The sequence below is a fragment of the Takifugu rubripes genome, chromosome 21 (genome assembly GCF_901000725.2).
Source record: "Takifugu rubripes chromosome 21, fTakRub1.2, whole genome shotgun sequence".
Lineage (NCBI taxonomy): Eukaryota > Metazoa > Chordata > Actinopteri > Tetraodontiformes > Tetraodontidae > Takifugu > Takifugu rubripes.
Genome location: NC_042305.1, coordinates 398,732 through 418,352, shown reverse-complemented (window position 1 = coordinate 418,352; position 19,621 = coordinate 398,732). Strand labels below are relative to the sequence as shown.

The following is a 19,621-nucleotide window of genomic DNA, read 5'->3' as shown; positions in this document are numbered from 1 at the left end:
GGGCACCTCTGGATGTCCTCGTTTGGAGCTGTGGGCCACTGGACCTTCAGGTCTTCATGGTCTGTATCCACGGACAGCAGAGGAGGATCTGTGCTGATCTGGTCCCTGGCAGGGTTGGAAACTGGATCCAGCCCACCTGGAAGTTCTGTAGAAACTGATCTGATCTTTGGACTTGACTGAAGCTGTTTATTCGTGTCAGCAAAACACAATATTTGTGTTTCAAGTTTGGACCCGACTGAAGGTTTTCCTGTCAGCAGATCATCGGATCGGATCTGAAGTGTCTCGGATCGCCGCCACATTCAGGCTTTCACCCGCGTCCTGGTTTTATTTTGGTGATCTTTCCTCTGTTCCTGGAAGTGATGTGGGTATCCCTGGCTTCACGCACGCCCTGCCCCTTTGGATTACGCACAGGGTGTTGGGGGGGGGGCGCTGCCGTATTCCGGGCTTCGCTCTGACAACCTCCGCTGTTAGAAGAGGACGGAATCCCGGAGAACCGCTGCACAGGAACCGCGGAAAGGTCCCGCTCTGCGCGCACGTACACAGAAGAAGCCGGATTAATGGCTTTTAGGGGCCGCGGTAGCGATGCAGCGCCGCACCTCCAGCCCAGAAGAACCGAAGCACCCTGTTTACATTACCAGCAAGTGTATGACATCCTGTATCATCTGCTCCAAGTCTGAGAGGAGGCACAAGTCCTTCAGACACTGACCGGGACTGAAGGGAAGCGGGACAGAAGAAGCCAGACGGCCACTGAGGTGCCTGCAGGCCGGATCTGCGTGCGTGATGGAGCTAGAGAACATCGTAGCCAACACGGTGCTGCTGAAAGCCAGAGAGGGTAAGTGAGCACCCCTATAGGCCCGGCTGGAGGGGAGGCTGGAAGGGCTGGAGGGAGGCTGGTGGGGAGGCTGGTGGGGAGGCTGGAGGGAGGCTGGTGGGGAGGCTGGAAGGGCTGGAGGGAGGCTGGAGGGGAGGCTGGAAGGGCTGGAGGGAGGCTGGTGGGGAGGCTGGAGGGAGGCTGGTGGGGAGGCTGGAGGGAGGCTGGTGGGGAGGCTGGAGGGGAGGCTGGAAGGGCTGGAGGGAGGCTGGAAGGGCTGGAGGGAGGCTGGTGGGGAGGCTGGAGGGAGGCTGGTGGGGAGGCTGGTGGGGAGGCTGGAGGGAGGCTGGAGGGGAGGCTGGAAGGGCTGGAGGGAGGCTGGTGGGGAGGCTGGAGGGAGGCTGGTGGGGAGGCTGGAAGGGCTGGAGGGAGGCTGGAGGGGAGGCTGGAAGGGCTGGAGGGAGGCTGGAGGGGAGGCTGGAGGGGAGGCTGGAAGGGCTGGAGGGAGGCTGGAGGGGAGGCTGGTGGGAGGCTGGAGGGGAGGCTGGTGGGGAGGCTGGAGGGGAGGCTGGAAGGGCTGGAGGGAGGCTGGTGGGGAGGCTGGAGGGGAGGCTGGAGGGGAGGCTGGTGGGGAGGCTGGAGGGGAGGCTGGAAGGGCTGGAGGGAGGCTGGAGGGGAGGCTGGTGGGGAGGCTGGAGGGGGAGGCTGGAAGGGCTGGAGGGAGGGGCTGGTGGGGAGGCTGGAGGGGAGGCTGGAAGGGCTGGAGGGAGGCTGGTGGGGAGGCTGGAGGGGAGGCTGGAAGGGCTGGAGGGAGGCTGGTGGGGAGGCTGGAGGGGAGGCTGGAAGGGCTGGAGGAGGCTGGAGGGGAGGCTGGTGGGAGGCTGGAGGGGAGGCTGGAGGGGAGGCTGGTGGGGAGGCTGGAGGGGAGGCTGGAAGGGCTGGAGGGAGGCTGGTGGGGAGGTTGGAGGGTAGGCTGGAGGGAGGCTGGTGGGGAGGCTGGTGGGGCTGGTGGGAGGCTGGTGGGAGGCTGGTGGGGCTGGTGGGGCGGCTGGTGGGAGGCTGGTGGGGAGGCTGGAGGGGGGGCTGGTGGGGAGGCTGGAGCAGGTAGATGCAGGTAGACCACGAGGCGGCTAAAGTCTCTCACATCCTGGGACAGCGTTGGCACCATGTATCCAGTAGCTCCCAGGCAGACTGACTGACTGACTGACTGACTGACTGACTGACTTCTGGTCACCTCCTTCTCCTTTCACTCATCCGTCTGGAAGATTCCACCTTTCATCATCAGCCATCATGGCTTCAGCTGGAGGTTCTGTTATGGTTCCTTTGGTTCTGGTTAAAGGCCCTTTTATCTGCTGCCCAGAAGCTCATTTTTATCTGAGGGTTGATCCTCAGACCTTCATGTTTCTGTTGGCCGAGGAGAGATTTTGTTGTCCTCATTCTGGAACCACTTAGTTAAACATGAAACCCACTTGTGCGAGTCAAGCCTGTGGGCTGATGAACACATGATGCTTGGCTGATGTGTTGAGAAGAAACATGACAGAGGGAGATGTTTGGTGGAACAAGCCCAGGACTGCAGCTGCAACCCCTCCCTGGAGCTCAGATCTGAAGGCTCTGCTGGTGAAGTTGGTCTTTTGGAAGCAGCGAAGGATTTGAGCTGGTCTGATGGACCAAAGTGTGTCCTAGTCTGGGCCGGAACAGGTCACGACTGCAGCTCTGATGGCTGATGGGGACGACAACCACAGTGCATTATGGGAAGAACCTTTGGGTCCTGGGACCCATATGGATGATAGCACCTACCTGAGCAATGCTGCGGATCAGGTTCACCCTTTCACTCCGTCTGCAGGATAATTCTCCATCCCATGAAGCTAAAAAGCTTCAGGAAATGCTTGAGGAGAAGTTTAAGGTCTTGACCCTGCTCAGATAGTCCGTCTCCAGGGGTCAACAGGTCACAGCAATAGCAGCCGCTTGTGGTGGAAAGACGTGAGTGGGAGGCTCTGGGTGGTGCTGTCAGCTGGGCTGAACATGGTGGCTGCCTGGGTCCACACGCACGGCTTATGTGGACCCACGAGGTGATGAGCACCTAACGGAGCTGAGATGCTAATGATGCTACGTCAAACACACAGTGGATTTGGCTTCTTTATTTAGGTTTATTGCAGTATATTTGAATGAACTGAGTCACCTGTGCACTTGCAACAGGTGTTTTCAGGGGACCTGTTTTGCTGAAAGCTTCAATCCTTTAATACTCCCCAACGTTTATTTGCCTGGACCCTGTGGTAGCTCCACCTGTGGCCCAGTCACGGCTGGGATGGACAACCCGTCCTAATCCTAACCCTAACACTAACACTAACCCTAACCAACCTGTCCTAACCTAACCCTAACCAACCTGTCCTAACCTAACCCTAACCCTAACCAACCTGTCCTAACCTAACCCTAACCAACCTGTCCTAACCTAACCAACCTGTCCTAACCTAACCCTAACCAACCTGTCCTAACCTAACCTAACCCTAACCAACCTGTCCTAACCTAACCCTAACCCTAACCAACCTGTCCTAACCTAACCCTAACCAACCTGTCATAACCTAACCCTAACCCTAACCAACCTGTCCTAACCTAACCCTAACCAACCTGTCATAACCTAACCCTAACCAACCTGTCCTAACCTAACCAACCTGTCCTAACCTAACCCTAACCAACCTGTCCTAACCTAACCTAACCCTAACCAACCTGTCCTAACCTAACCCTAACCAACCTGCCCTAACCCTAACCAACCTACCCTAACCTAACCTAACCAACCTGCCCTAACCTAACACTAACCCTAACTGACCTGTCCTAACCTAACACTAACCCTAACCAACCTGTCCTAACCTAACCCTAACCAGCAGTGTAGCACCAGTGTAGGACCAGTGTAGGGACAGTGTAGGGACAGTGTAGGACCAGTGTAGGGACAGTGTAGGACCACTGTAGGACCAGTGTAGGGACAGTGTAGGACCAGTGTAGGACCAGTGTAGGACCAGTGTAGGGACAGTGTAGGGACAGTGTAGGACCAGTGTAGCACCAGTGTAGGACCAGTGTAGGGACAGTGTAGGGACAGTGTAGGACCAGTGTAGGGACAGTGTAGGACCACTGTAGGACCAGTGTAGGGACAGTGTAGGACCAGTGTAGGACCAGTGTAGGACCAGTGTAGGGACAGTGTAGGACCAGTGTAGGGACAGTGTAGGGACAGTGTAGGACCACTGTAGGACCAGTGTAGGGACAGTGTAGGACCAGTGTAGGGACAGTGTAGGGCCAGTGTAGGACCAGTGTAGGGACAGTGTAGGGACAGTGTAGGGCCAGTGTAGGGCCAGTGTAGCACCAGTGTAGGACCACTGTAGGACCAGTGTAGGGCCAGTGCAGCACCAGTGCAGGGCCAGTGTAGGACCAGTGCAGCACCAGTGTAGGACCAGTGTAGGGCCAGTGTAGCACCAGTGTAGGACCACTGTAGGACCAGTGTGGGGCCAGTGTAGGACCACTGTAGGACCACTGTAGGACCAGTGTAGGACCACTGTAGGACCACTGTAGGACCAGTGTAGGGCCAGTGTAGGACCAGTGTAGGGCCAGTGTAGGACCAGTGTAGGGCCAGTGTAGGGCCAGTGTAGGGCCAGTGTAGGACCAGTGTAGGGCCAGTGTAGGGCCAGTGTAGGACCAGTGTAGGGCCAGTGTAGGACCAGTGTAGCACCAGCGTAGGACCAGTTTAGGGCCAGTGTAGGACCAGTGTAGGGCCAGTGTAGGACCAGTGTAGGACCAGTGTAGCACCAGTGTAGCGCCAGTGTAGGACCAGTGTAGGACCAGTGTAGGGCCAGTGTAGCACCAGTGTAGGGCCAGTGTAGGACCAGTGTAGGGCCAGTGTAGGACCAGTGTAGGGCCAGTGTAGCACCAGTGTAGGGCCAGTGTAGGACCAGTGTAGGGCCAGTGTAGGGCCAGTGTAGGACCAGTGTAGGGCCAGTGTAGGACCAGTGTAGCGCCAGTGTAGGGCCAGTGTAGGACCAGTGTAGGGCCAGTGTAGGACCAGTGTAGGGCCAGTGTAGGACCAGTGTAGCACCAGTGTAGGGCCAGTGTAGGACCAGTGTAGCACCAGTGTAGGGCCAGTGTAGGACCAGTGTAGGGCCAGTGTAGGACCAGTGTAGGGCCAGTGTAGGACCAGTGTAGGGCCAGTGTAGGAGTGTCCTGTTGGTGTGGACTCTGCTCTGTTCTGCTGCATTTTTATGGATGAGCAAACAACATGGATTACCATATCCACAGTCTGTGTTTGTGTGAGCGTGTGTGTGTGTGTGTGTGTGTGTGTGTGTGTGTGTGTGTGTGTGTAGATTTAACACACCATTTCATTATATAATGTGAGTCTATTGAACAGTTTTCCTCACATTCCACATTGCCATGTTACATAAAAGGAAACTTGTGACATGACAGGAAGTGTGTCCTGTCTGCGGCTTTTTGTCCTTTCAAAGCAGAGAACTTTCTGCATGTGGAAGTGATTATCTTCAATCAATCTCTATCTGTCTGACACACACACACACACACACACACACACACACACACACACACACACTCGTCGTGACAGATGTCTGTGATTCAAATGATGTCCTCAGGGCTTTGGGCAGATGTAATAATCAGGTGAGATTAGCAGGAAGAAAGCTCCCTCTCCTGGATCACCTGTCTGACCACAGCCAGGGAAGTCACCTGTGGAGCGGTAGGTCCAAATGAAGCTCCTGAAGCCCCGGTAGGTTCATGTGTGTGTCGCTGCTGCCACACGTGAACCAGCAGGACGGCCGATTCTTCAGTTCCCCCAGTTGTTGTGTGGTCGTGTCAGGTTTATTGTGACTGGGCGGGTGTGGTCGCTGCACCACAGGAAGCAGGTGGAAGCACTGAAGAAAGGGACTATGGCAGGAAGACGCTCTGTTGCCCCATGAGGTCATGTGTGTGTGTGTGTGTGTGTGTGTGTGTGCATGCACACGATGCCACCAGTGCAAGATGGCTGCGTCGAAGGTGTAAAATCATTGCTTCAGATGTGGGTAGAGGGTGGTCATTGTCTTTGGTGGTCACCCCAACAGTGGAGAGGAGGCCGCCATGTTGTTGCCTTCATTAGCTGCACTGATAACGCTGCCACAGCGCTGACTTCCTGTCTGCAGAGTTGTGTTACTGCTGACTTCCTGTCTGCAGGGTTGTGTTACCGCTGACTTCCTGTCTGCAGGGTTGTGTTACTGCTGACTTCCTGTCTGCAGAGCTGTGTTACTGCTGACTTCCTGTCTGCAGGGTTGTGTTACTGCTGACTTCCTGTCTGCAGGGTTGTGTTACCGCTGACTTCCTGTCTGCAGAGTTGTGTTACGCTGACTTCTGTCTGCAGAGGCTGTGTTACTGCTGCTCCTGTCTCAGAGCTGTGTTACCGCTGACTTCCTGTCTGCAGGGTTGTGGTTACCGCTGACTTCTGTCTGCAGGGTTGTGTTACCGCTGACTTCCTGTCTGCAGGGTTGTGTTACCGCTGACTTCCTGTCTGCAGGGTTGTGTTACCGCTGACTTCCTGTCTGCAGGGTTGTGTTACTGCTGACTTCCTGTCTGCAGGATTGTGTTACTGTTGATTTCCTGTCTGCAGGGTTGTGTTACTGCTGACTTCCTGTCTGCAGGGTTGTGTTACTGCTGACTTCCTGTCTGCAGGGTTGTGTTACCGCTGACTTCCTGTCTGCAGGGTTGTGTTACCGCTGACTTCCTGTCTGCAGGGTTGTGTTACTGCTGACTTCCTGTCTGCAGTGTTGTGTTACCGCTGACTTCCTGTCTGCCGGGTTGTGTTACCGCCGACTTCCTGTCTGCAGAGTTGTGTTACTGCTGACTTCCTGTCTGCAGGTTGTGTTACCGCTGACTTCCTTGTCGCATTTGTACTGCTGACTTCCTGTCTGCAGGGTTGTGTTACCGCTGACTTCCTGTCTGCAGGGTTGTGTTACTGCTGACTTCCTGTCTGCAGGGTTGTGTTACCGCTGACTTCCTGTCTGCAGGGTTGTGTTACCGCTGACTTCCTGTCTGCAGGGTTGTGTTACCGCTGACTTCCTGTCTGCAGGGTTGTGTTACCGCTGACTTCCTGTCTGCAGGGTTGTGTTACCGCTGACTTCCTGTCTGCAGAGTTGTGTTACCGCTGACTTCCTGTCTGCAGGGTTGTGTTACCGCTGACTTCCTGTCTGCAGAGTTGTGTTACCGCTGACTTCCTGTCTGCAGGGTTGTGTTACCGCTGACTTCCTGTCTGCAGGGTTGTGTTACCGCTGACTTCCTGTCTGCAGGGTTGTGTTACTGCTGACTTCCTGTCTGCAGAGTTGTGTTACTGCTGACTTCCTGTCTGCAGGGTTGTGTTACCGCTGACTTCCTGTCTGCAGAGTTGTGTTACTGCTGACTTCCTGTCTGCAGGGTTGTGTTACCGCTGACTTCCTGTCTGCAGAGTTGTGTTACTGCTGACTTCCTGTCTGCAGAGTTGTGTTACTGCTGACTTCCTGTCTGCAGGGTTGTGTTACCGCTGACTTCCTGTCTGCAGGGTTGTGTTACTGCTGACTTCCTGTCTGCAGAGTTGTGTTACTGCTGACTTCCTGTCTGCAGGGTTGTGTTACCGCTGACTTCCTGTCTGCAGAGTTGTGTTACTGCTGACTTCCTGTCTGCAGAGTTGTGTTACTGCTGACTGACTGGAAAGGTTTTTCTCCATCATGGACCTGACCTGGATCTGAACTGGACCTGAACTGGACTTGACCTGGACCTGAATTGGATCTGACCCGGACCTTAACTGGACTTGACCTGGACCTGAATTGGATCTGACCTGGACCTGACTTGGACCTGACCTGGACCTGAACTGGACCTGACCTGGACCTGACCTGGACCTGAACTGGACCTGACCTGGACCTGACCTGGACCTGAACTGGACCTGAACTGGACCTGACCTGGACCTCAACTGGACCTGAACAGTCAGATGGAGCAGCAGCGGTCAGACTGATGTGGAGCTGTTGAAGTTCAGGCTGCTCCCTCCTGCTGATGTTCAGCCTGTCATGATGGTTCAGAGGAGGACCCAGAAGACCCCAGATCACCATGGAGACAGTATCCAAGCATGCGGGAGGTGGCCTGTGGCTCACAAATACACACACACGTGCATTTAAGATTCAAGATGGACTTTATTCATCCCCGTAGGGAAACTGAACTGTAGTAGCAGCCTAACGTGGATGAATATAACTGTAGACGAGGTTTGTATTTACAAAGTATAGAAACAGAATAAATAAATACAAATAAGATTAGAACGTTATAAGCATATATACAGCATATTGACTGGGTTTGGATGAATTATAGAGTCTAACAGCAGGAAGGACTTCCTGTAGCGTTCCTAAGAGCAGCGAGGCTGCAGGAGTCTGTTGCTGAAGCTGCTCCTCAGTTTGTCCACTGTGTTATGGAGGGGGTGGGAGGGACTGTCCATGATTGTCCACAGTTTCAACACCATCCTGTCCCTCACCACCTCGTCCAAGTTTGCCAGTCTACAGCCAACAACAGACCCTGCCTTTTTGATGAGTTTGTTGAGTCTGTTAGCATCCTTTGCTTTAATGCCTGCTCCCCAGCACACTACAGTTCTCCCTGCTCCACCTACCAAAACTCTCCCCAAGGTCCCTGTATTCCTCCTCCTGTCCATTCTCCACACACCCAACTATGACTGCACACACACACATGTCCGTGTACACACACACTGAATGGGAAAGAGTGTTAGAAACCTCTTCATGAAGGCCTCTGGACCCTGGGCTGACTCTTCTTCACCCCTGAAAGAAATAACCTTGAAAAGTGAAGAACTTTATCACAGCGTTGTTCTTGTCTCACCCCACAGGTGGGGGAGGAAAGCGGAAAGGGAGGAGCAAAAAATGGAAAGAGATCCTTCGTTTCCCCCATATAAGCCAGTGTGCGGAGCTGCGGAACAGCATTGGTGTGTGTGTGTGTGTGTGTGTGTGTGCGTGTGTGTGTGTGTGTTGCCCACATTGTGACAGGTGTGTGTCTCCAGACAGGAGCTACCTCAGCGTCTGTGAGAGGCAGCCAATCGGACGGCTTCTCTTCCGGCTGTTCTGTGAGACCAGGGTGAACCTGGATCTCTGCATCCAGCTGCTGGACGCGATGGTACGATCAGCTGCACACACACACACGCACACACAGCTGCACACACACACGCACACACAGCTGCACACAGCTGCACACACACACACACACACAGCTGCACACAGCTGCACACACACACACACACAGCTGCACACACACACACACACACAGCTGCACACAGCTGCACACACAGCTGCACACACACACACAGCACACAGCTGCACACACAGCTGCACACACAGCTGCACACACACAACACCAACAGCTGCACACAAGCTGCACACACCAGCTGCCACACACAGCTGCAACACAGCTGCACACGCGCACACCCAGCACACAGCTTGCACACACAACACGCACACACAGCTGCACACAGCTGCACACACAGCTGCACACACACGCTGCACACAGCTGCACACACACACGCACACACAGCTGCACACACAGCTGCACACACAGCTGCACACACACACACGCACACACAGCTGCACACAGCTGCACACACAGCTGCACACACACACACGCACACACAGCTGCACACAGCTGCACACACAGCTGCACACACACACACACACACAGCTGCACACAGCTGCACACAGCTGCACACACAGCTGCACACACACACACACACACACAGCTGCACACAGCTGCACACAGCTGCACACACAGCACACAGCTGCACACACACACGCACACACAGCTGCACACAGCTGCACACACAGCTGCACACACACACACAGCACACAGCACACAGCTGCACACACACGCACGCACACACAGCTGCACACACGCACGCACACACAGCTGCACACACAGCTGCACACACAGCTGCACACAGCTGCACACAGCTGCACACACAGCTGCACACACAGCTGCACACACACGCACACACACGCACACACACGCTTCACTCTAACGTTCCTCCTCAGGGGGGGGGCAGTGGGAACGGTGGCAGGAGGACGCCTAGGGGAGCCACCAGGGCACCATCACAGCCTCAGCCCTGCACACCTGGACCTCCGTCCTTGTCTTTCACCAACTGTCCCACAACCCTGACCAGTCCAAACAGAGACTGGTTATTTTTACAGTTAACCTGGTTGAGATGAGGTGATGGTCTAGTAATTACAGTTAACCTGGTTGAGATGAGGTGATGGTCTAGTAATTACAGTTAACCTGGTTGAGATGAGGTGATGGTCTAGTAATTACAGTCAACCTGGTTGAGATGAGATGATGGTCTAGTAATTACAGTTAACCTGGTTGAGATGAGGTGATGGTCTAGTAATTACAGTCAACCTGGTTGAGATGAGGTGATGGTCTAATAATTACAGTTAACCTGGTTGAGATGAGGTGATGGTCTAGTAATTACAGTCAACCTGGTTGGGATCAGGTGATGGTCTAGTAATTACAGTTAACCTGGTTGAGATGAGGTGATGGTCTAGTAATTACAGTTAACCTGGTTGGGATCAGGTGATGGGCTAGTAATTACAGTTAACCTGGTTGAGATGAGGTGATGGTCTAATAATTACAGTTAACCTGGTTGAGATGAGATGATGGTCTAGTAATTACAGTTAACCTGGTTGAGATGAGGTGATGGTCTAGTAATTACAGTTAACCTGGTTGAGATGAGGTGATGGTCTAGTAATTACAGTTAACCTGGTTGAGATGAGGTGATGATCTAATAATTACAGTTAACCTGGTTGAGATGAGGTGATGGTCTAGTAATTACAGTTAACCTGGTTGAGATGAGGTGATGGTCTAATAATTACAGTTAACCTGGTTGGGATCAGGTGATGGTCTAAGAATTACAGTTAACCTGGTTGAGATGAGATGATGGCCTAGTAATTACAGTTAACCTGGTTGAGATGAGGTGATGGTCTAGTAATTAGTTAACCTGGTTGAGATGAGGTGATGGTCTAGTAATTACAGTTAACCTGGTTGAGATGAGGTGATGGTCTAGTAATTACAGTTAACCTGGTTGAGATGAGGTGATGGTCTAGTAATTACAGTTAACCTGGTTGAGATGAGGTGATGGTCTAATAATTACAGTTAACCTGGTTGAGATGAGGTGATGGTCTAGTAATTACAGTTAACCTGGTTGAGATGAGGTGATGGTCTAATAATTACAGTTAACCTGGTTGAGATGAGGTGATGGTCTAATAATTACAGTTAACCTGGTTAGGATGAGGTGATGATCTAATAATTACAGTTAACCTGGTTGAGATGAGGTGATGGTCTAATAATTACAGTTAACCTGGTTGAGATGAGGTGATGGTCTAATAATTACAGTTAACCTGGTTGAGATGAGGTGATGGTCTAATAATTACAGTTAACCTGGTTGAGATGAGGTGATGGTCTAATAATTACAGTTAACCTGGTTGAGATGAGGTGATGGTCTAGTAATTACAGTTAACCTGGTTGAGATGAGGTGATGGTCTAATAATTACAGTTAACCTGGTTGAGATGAGGTGATGGTCTAATAATTACAGTTAACCTGGTTGAGATGAGGTGATGGTCTAATAATTACAGTTAACCTGGTTGAGATGAGGTGATGGTCTAATAATTACAGTTAACCTGGTTGAGATGAGGTGATGGTCTAATAATTACAGTTAACCTGGTTATAAATATAAGTTAAATAAAAGGGATGCATTCAAGCGTCTGCCAACAGTCAAAGATTTGAAAGCATCGTTTCACCTGTGGAGGAGTTCTGATGAATGCAGTTAAATATTCATCTGTGAGCGCGGAGGTGGAACACAGATGTCGTTGATGTTCACCTGTTTGTCCTGTTCGAGGACAGCTGACAACAGTGTGATCCTGTTGTTGTCCAGGAAGACTACGAGGTCACACCTGACGAAAAAAGAAGGAACCAGGGGGACAAGATCATCAAGACCTTTCTGTCAAAACAAGTAGGTTTTTCTCTTCAAAGATCAAAGCCAGAGCATTTCATCTGTAACCAAGGAGGCGCTAAATGAGGCAGCGCCTGTTACCTGTAGGACCCAATCAGGAGTCAAGCTGTCCCCTAACTTCAGGCTGTGCGTGTTTGCCTGTGGTGCGATGCTGACGTGTGACTCCTCTGTGCCTGTAAATGTCTGTGTGTGACGAAGTCCCCTCAGCATGTCAACGTTGTTGAGGTGTTTGCAGACCAGTGCCGGCGGGATCTCGAGCGAAGTCCACGTAGGGAGATCTTCAGCACCTGTCGCACGTGAGTGTCCCGTCCACCCGTGCTCTTCTCCCCTGCCTTAACCTCTGGCCGTCCACGTGCACATGGCACTGCTGATGTTGTGTTCTGGCTCAGGGCCGTCCACGAGTACTTGCGCGGAGCTCCGTTTGCTGATTACCAGAACAGCATGTTCTTCGACCGCTTCCTGCAGTGGAAGATGCTGGAGAGGTGAGAGAAGCGCCTGTGCAAGAGCTGCTAGCTAAAGTACCACATGCTACCGGCAGCTGAGGAACAAGCACCTGCTCATTTCCTGCTCCTGGCTGTTTTCAACACACTTCAAATCTTCAGGGGTTAAAAAAGCATAAGAAATCATGGAAATGATGATGATGATGATGATAATAATGAGACAAACAAAAGGACCTTGAATCCAGTTCCAACACCGGCTGACTGATCCGGTTGGCGATGCTTAGAGCTTTTATGGATTTTTCTGCTTCTGTGGTCTGCCAGGCAACCCGTCACCAAAGATACCTTCAGGCAGTACCGAGTTCTAGGGAAGGGAGGATTCGGAGAGGTAAGGTCATGAAGCCGTGATGCAGGTTGATGCTAGAAAGCTGCAGTGACCAGATGCACGTGTGCTGCAGGTGTGTGCTTGTCAGGTGAGAGCTACAGGAAAGATGTATGCCTGCAAGAAGCTGGAGAAGAAGAGGATAAAGAAAAGGAAAGGAGAATCTATGGCTCTCAACGAAAAAGTGATCTTGGAAAACGTCAACAGCAGATTTGTTGTGAGTACCTACCTGCGTTCTGCAGTAGTTCCTGCTGGGTTCCTCAGTCCACCCCTCCTTCTTCTCATCTCACAGGTGAGCTTAGCATATACCTATGAGACCAAAGATGCTCTCTGTCTGGTGCTGACCATCATGAATGGTGGAGACCTGAAGTTCCACATCTACAACATGGGCACCCCTGGCTTTGACAGAGAGAGGGTCCAGTTCTACGCGGCTCAGATCTGCTGTGGCCTGGAACACTTGCACAGGGAATCAATTGTCTATAGGTGACTTTTGATTTCATTTCCATGATTCCTGCACAAGGAAATGTCTTATTTGCCCTCAATAACACAAATCAAGGTGGTAAGAAGAAAGAGTAAAAACAACTCCAAATACAGGATAAATATGAAGGAGCTACCCCCCCTTTAAACACCACCTTATTGTGGTGGAAGGGTTTATGCACCCAATTGAACCAAGGAGCTTTGTTGTCTGGGGGTCATTTTACCCCAAGTAGGGTGTCCCAGGTCCTAGGCGATGAGCCAGGCTGAGGTTCTTGAGCTCGGCTTGGCAGTACCATCTCTCTGGAGCCAGCTCTAGGGTTGGGGCTTGCAGGGTTGTGGTTGGGTCTCTGTGGTCGAGTTTCTGCCAGTTGGGTTCATCTTAAAATGTCAACACAAGCCAGAGGTCAATGATTGACTTTGTTTTTGCTTAATCTGATCTCCAGCCACCTGTCTTGGACACTGATTACCACCTGGTGGTGAGTTGGGTCCGCTGGGGAGGAATACCTGGTGGACCCAAGATTATTGTGAGGTTCTGTTGGAAATGTCTGGCTGAGCCCTCCTTCTGCCAGATTCTGAGGGGATCTGGGACATTGACCTTCGGGGGGGACTTTGAGCCAGAGTGGAACATGTTATCTGCCTCAGCAGTTTGGAGCTATGGATGCAAGGTCTCCCAAATCAGCGGTGGACACTGGACGTAAGGAATCGTCAACTCCTGAAGCAGCTGACGAGTACAGGCAGGCCAGGCCAGGCTAGCCATGGCCCAGGCTGTCCTGGAGACCAAGACCCAAGTCTCCGAGGAGTTCAGTGAGGCAGTGGAGAAGGACTATAGGTTGGACTCGAAAACCTCTGACAGTGGTCTGCCAATAATGTTGACGGTGTGGGTGGGGAGCTGTTAGCCTCAACTGGGGACGTTGGAAGGAACACTTCTACTCCTCAATTCCTCTGACCTGCCACCCAAACCAAAGTGCATTAGGGTAGTTAGCAAGCTCCTCAAAGGCAAGGCATCGGGGCGGGCAAATCCACCCTGGCTACCACAATCTCGCTGTTGGTTGTCGGCAGTAAGTCAGATCCATCTACATGTTGGACTTCGACCTGGCTGGCCTTTTTCACCACTTCACTTCATAACTTTTATGGATGGAATTTCTAGGTGTAGCCAGGGGCCAGAGTCCAATTTTAGAACCACGTGATTTCATCTCTTCTTTTTGCAAATGATGTCCTGTTTTCCTCATCAAGCCAGGACTTTTAACCTGTACTGGGGTGGCTTGCAGCTGAATATGGAGCAAGAACCAGCACCTCCAAATCCAAGGCCCTTGTTCTGGACTGGAGAAGGCTGGCTTGCCTCTTGGGGTTGGTGAAGAGGTCCTGTCTCAATTGAAGTATCTCAGGCTCTTGTTCACAAGTGAGGGAATGATGGAGCTTGAGATTGGCAGGCGGATGGTGCAGCCCACTCAGTCACGTGATCGGTGGGCCTGACCGGGTCAGTCTATGCTCCCATCCTCACCGAGGGTCATGAACTTTGGGTGGTGACTGAAGGTTCACATCAGCGGTGCTGCTGTATCACATGGTGATGCAACTCCAGGCAGCTGTCATTAACGCAGCTGGAGGCGCTACTGAGGATGTCACATGACGTGCCGTGGTGTCGAGTGTCCAGGCTAGGTCCTCATTCACGTGGACGCTCATATTCGAAGTCTCTCACCCGCTCCACCTCAAGCTCCAGGAAGAACAGTGAGGTCGCTACTCCTTCATCACCACCTCCCTCCAGTGGGCCCTTTTTCCCCCGTCCGTGAACAGGGGGTGGCTCCAGGACTAGTCGGGAATTAAGAGTCGGTTCTTTCCAGATCTTTCTTTCTGTACCAGATGGTCTTGTTGCCAACCATCAGCATTCCAGCATTTTTCCATTGGGAATGTCCCAGTATTTGACCGTTGAGCCTGACTGTGACGTTGGAGTCAGTTCTGGTCATCTCCAGGGTTCTGTGTGCCTGGTCCAAGGAGACTGTTGGTGGTGGGGGGTTGGACGGTCCCACTGTGTGTGCGTGTCCCTCATCAGTGTGTTGGAGCTGGTGGTCTCAAAGGTCTCAAAGGTGCTTCAGCTGCCTGATTATTGATTTGGACTTTGAATAGAAGGTCCTAAAAACAAGTTCTCTTCTCTGTTTTGCTCTTCTGTAGGTGGTTTGTAGATAAATGTAAAATGTGGTATGTGCTAGAGTAGAGTTCACACTAAACCATGTATGAGGCATGTCCACAAGCATGTTCCATGTTCTGTTGAGGTTAGGGATCCTCTCTGGGACGGTCAGGGCCAGTAGATGCACATCAACAACAATGCTCATGGACGTAGCGCTGGTGGAAGAGGCACATCTTCAGATCTCCTCATTGTGGCTTTCTGCCTAAACCATGGAGACCATCCATAGGGTTCTTAATCCATAGATAGTAGATGTTCCACAGTTGGTGAGCATTCCTTAAAGGGGAAGTGATGATGTATAGTGGATGTATATGTTCAGGCTTCTTGTCTCTTCTTCAGGGATCTGAAACCAGAGAACATCCTCTTAGATGACAATGGTGAGTCCTGATGTTTCCTCTGTGGTTCTGAGTGTTTCCCACACAACAGCCATCAATGAGAAAGTGCTGACTCGTGCTTTCCTCCAGGAAACATCCGCATCTCTGACCTGGGCTTGGCCATCAAAGTACCTGCTGGGGAGCTGATCAGAGGCAGGGTGGGCACTGTGGGCTACATGGGTGAGATCCTGCGATCATCATCACGGGAGTCCTTCATGATCAACCAGATCCAGAACAGCTGCCTCCATGTGTTTCAGCTCCAGAGGTGATCTGCAACGAGAGGTACAGCATGAGCCCTGACTGGTGGGGGCTGGGCTGTCTCATCTATGAGATGACGGCCGGACGCTCGCCCTTCCGTGCCCGCAAGGAGCGCGTGAAGCGCGAGGAGGTGGAGCGCAGGGTGCACGAGGAGGAGGAGGATTATGATGACAAGTTTACTGAGGACACCAAGGCCATCTGTCGACTGGTCAGCACCCATGGAACCGCGGCTCAACATCAGCTGCTCTTTAATATGGTGTTGGCCAGGCAAAATAAGGACGTTCAGTGCGTTTCCATGGACACGAGGGTCCCAGTTCTCTGATCTGACTTCAGTGTTTGTCCCAGTTTTGAGAATCCCAGTTTTGCTACCCACGGAACTCGGATCCTGTGAGAGGACCCTCGTTTTAACAGGTGGCAAAATAAGGAAGAATAAAGACCTGAAGACGGCGCCGTCAGGAGCTCCTCGACGGCGCCGTCAGGAGCTCCTCGACGGCGCCGTCAGGAGCTCCTCGACGGCGCCGTCAGGAGCACCTTGATGGTGTCGTCACAGATCCAAAAAGCAGCTTTCTCTTTGTTTATGTAAGCACAAATATGATCAGAACTGGCCGCTCAACTCCAGGGAAACGTGTTGAGTCATGCTAACGCTACACATGACACAATATCAATCAGAACTGGCCGCTCGACTCCAGGGAAACGTGTTGAGTCATGCTAACGCTACACATGACACGATATCAATCAGAACTGGCCGCTCGACTCCAGGGAAACGTGCTGAGTCATGCTAACGCTACACATGACATGATGTCAAAGCAACGTTTTCACCAACGCTGACTGTTAAAGTTACTGACACACCCTGAATTCAGATGAGCTAACGTGTGTGTGTGTGTGTGTGTGTGTGTGTGTGTGTGTGTGTGTGTGTGTTGCCGCTCACTCAGCTGCTGAACAAAGACCCAAAGCGGCGGCTGGGCTGCCTGCTGGACGGAGCCTCGGGCGTCGTGGCCCAGTCGTTTTTCAGAAACATCAACTTTAAGAGGCTGGAGGCTGGAATAGTCGAGCCTCCCTTTGTGCCGGACGTGAGTCTTTTTCTCTCCTCTCTGACATTAAGTCCTGAACGCCAGGGTGATGCTAACGAGTGATGCTAACTGAGGTGCTGAGACGGTCGTGTCTTTTGCCCTCCCAGCCTCGAGCAGTGTACTGCAAGGATGTGTTGGACATTGAGCAATTCTCCACCGTTAAAGGGGTCAACCTGGACCAGACCGACACCGACTTCTACGCTAAATTTGCTACAGGCAGCGTTTCCATCCCATGGCAGAACGAGGTGTGTGTATTATCATCACAGCGTTACAGAGACGTGAGGAGTCTCATCAGCAGGAGCCTTTTCCCTCCTCTCCTCTGCTCCTCCTGCAGATGATTGAAACAGAGTGTTTCAGAGATTTGAATCTGTTTGGGCCTCAAGGCTCACGGCCTCCGGATCTGGACTGGGACCACCCACCAGAGCTGCCCAGACGCAGCCTGCTGGACAGGATCTTCAGGAGGCATGTGAGTCCACACACACACGCACACACACACACATAAAGAACGCACCAAATGAAGGAACTCACACTCTGTCTCGCTGTTGCAGCAGCCAGAGGCGTCCATAGCCCACAGCCGTTTGCAGTCTTCCAGCGTGCACTCTGTGGACTCCATGTCCAACTCTGCCCCCTAGTGGAACAGTGACCGAATGGGAGCCACAGAAGAAACCCTGCATCATGTACACACACACACACACACACACACAGAAGAAGCTGCGAGGGCCTTCCGGGCCTGTGATCCAGGCCTCAGCGTTTCACAGAGGTTTTGAATAAAGCAGACTCTGATCTCCTCAGGACGGACGGGCTGAAGACCAGAGGCTCTGACCCCAGGAAGAGCGGTGGAGGCGCTCTCGTTTCCAGCTCGTCGCTCTTCCTGGCGTCTCTGACCACCTTTTCTTTGGGGATATTTCCAGCTAACGTACCTCATAAAACTCCCAAACATTCACAAACCATCACCTCAAGCTCAAATGTGCAGTTTTTTTCCACATACTCAGGCCAAAGATGACATTTCAGGTGCCTGGCGTCGTCATGTTGCTCTCCTGAAGGTTGCTACCCCCAAGAGGTTCTGAGTGCTGGAGCCTGCTGGATCTGAGCCCGCAGACGTCTCCGACAACACACAATCACGTTGTGTTTGGCTGCATGGAAAGGTGTCAGAATGGACATCTCTCTAGCTCCTCCCATCGTTCCCGGACACGTTCCTGGGTTTACGTCATCCTTTCTCCCTGACCTGAGGTGGAGTCTGAATTAAGAGGCTGTCGGGAACAGAACCGGCTTCCTTCAGTTTGAGGAGATTGTGGCATTTTGTTGTTGGATGCCACTTCCTGTCATTGTTCCGGTCACACTTGTGCTTCATCTTCACCAGAAAACCTTCCATCTTCACCACACGTCCAGGTTCCACCGCAGCTCTTCTAAATGCCTCACGTGTCCGAGGGTTCTTCCTGGTGTTTTGTGTCCTAACGGGGTCTTCATGGTCATGTAGGTGTATCCTCCTGGAGATGAGGTGCAGGAAGGTGCCTGAGGAGCCAGAAAAGACCAACCAAACGAAGAAGTGACCTTCTTGCAGCAGCACAGCCAAAAGGCCTCGTTGTCCTTAAGAATGTCCTGGTCAGGTCCTGGTCAGGTCCTGGTCAGGTCCTGACAGCTGGTCCGAGCATTCAGTAACATTGGAACCAGCCATTTTCAGACAGAAGTGCCTCCTTTTTAGCATGATCTGAAGCACTTGGTTTCTTCTACAGTCGTCAGATTCACCAAGAACACGATCGAGACCCAACTCGGAAGGGGTGGGGGGGGGCACCTTCATGTAAGGAGTGCATGTGGAAGCCAAAGCTAACCTCTGTCCTTCCAGTCCCAATAAACTCTAGAGCGAGTCGTCTCCTGCCGTTTCCTCCTTATTCCTCCAGCTTCTCCACGACTGTTGTTAATAGCAGAGCAGGAAGTGTGTGTGTGTGTGTGTGTGTGTGTATGCGCGTGCACTATAACTAGTGGTTAGCACTGTGGCCTTACAGCAAAAAGGTTGCGAGTTGGAGCCCCACTTCCACCAGCTTCCAGCTCCCCCCACTGAGAGTCTGCAGGACCTGAATGACTGGTTAGATGAACTTTGGCCGGCTGGTTCGAGCGTCTCCTGAAAGGTTCCTCAGTTGAGCCCCTGACAGGAGCGTGGCTTCAGGACTGTCGGGCATTTTGTTCTTTCCTTTATTTCCTCCTCTCCTGACTCATAAGCGACGATCGTCCTGCAGCCTGAGTTCAGCTTTGCAACAGTCAGCAGAGCGAAGGTGAGGAAGAACCAGTGGATGAGAGCTGCTAACGCTTCATCTCCTCATGTCAACATCCTGCAGAACCTCAGTCACTTTCTCATCACCATCAACTCCAACAACCCGAGTGGAAGAGTGATGAAGCTTCCCGGGGACGAAGGGTCGCAGTTTAAGGCGACCGGGGTTTGTCTCTGACATCCATGAGGCACCATCTGTTTTCCCTCTCCCCCCATCTGATGGCCTGCTGCCCCCCCGCGGCTCTGCCAGCCGCCCTGGTGGCCCTGGACACGCGTCTGACGTGGAGCTGGCTGAGGCGCTGTTGCCGTTAGATACGTGGGAATTTTTAGATGAAGG

At 52.4% G+C, this 19,621-nt stretch overlaps 1 protein-coding gene across 4 annotated transcripts; it reads left to right on the top strand.

Annotated features, from left to right (window-relative positions):
- Nucleotides 1-165: 165 nt before the first annotated feature.
- On the top strand, nucleotides 166-18,887 carry LOC101070620 (G protein-coupled receptor kinase 5-like). 4 transcript variants are annotated; one of them, XR_003886601.1, is made up of 17 exons: nucleotides 166-832; nucleotides 8,679-8,774; nucleotides 8,850-8,962; nucleotides 11,764-11,841; nucleotides 12,040-12,137; nucleotides 12,231-12,323; nucleotides 12,603-12,666; nucleotides 12,737-12,877; nucleotides 12,953-13,143; nucleotides 15,656-15,693; nucleotides 15,781-15,870; nucleotides 15,948-16,156; nucleotides 16,881-17,018; nucleotides 17,126-17,263; nucleotides 17,353-17,484; nucleotides 17,567-18,614; nucleotides 18,648-18,887. XR_003886601.1 is itself a non-coding variant. In XM_029829617.1 (16 exons), the coding sequence occupies exons 2-16, from the start codon at nucleotides 8,713-8,715 to the stop codon at nucleotides 17,648-17,650; spliced, it is 1,665 nt and encodes a 554-aa protein (XP_029685477.1). In that variant the 5' UTR covers nucleotides 166-832; nucleotides 8,679-8,712; the 3' UTR covers nucleotides 17,651-18,887. The 4 variants fall into 4 exon arrangements, 3 of the variants coding, with proteins under 3 accessions (XP_029685477.1, XP_029685476.1, XP_029685475.1); XM_029829617.1 differs by having other exon boundaries at nucleotides 8,854-8,962; nucleotides 17,567-18,887; XM_029829616.1 differs by having other exon boundaries at nucleotides 17,570-18,887.
- Nucleotides 18,888-19,621: the final 734 nt, after the last annotated feature.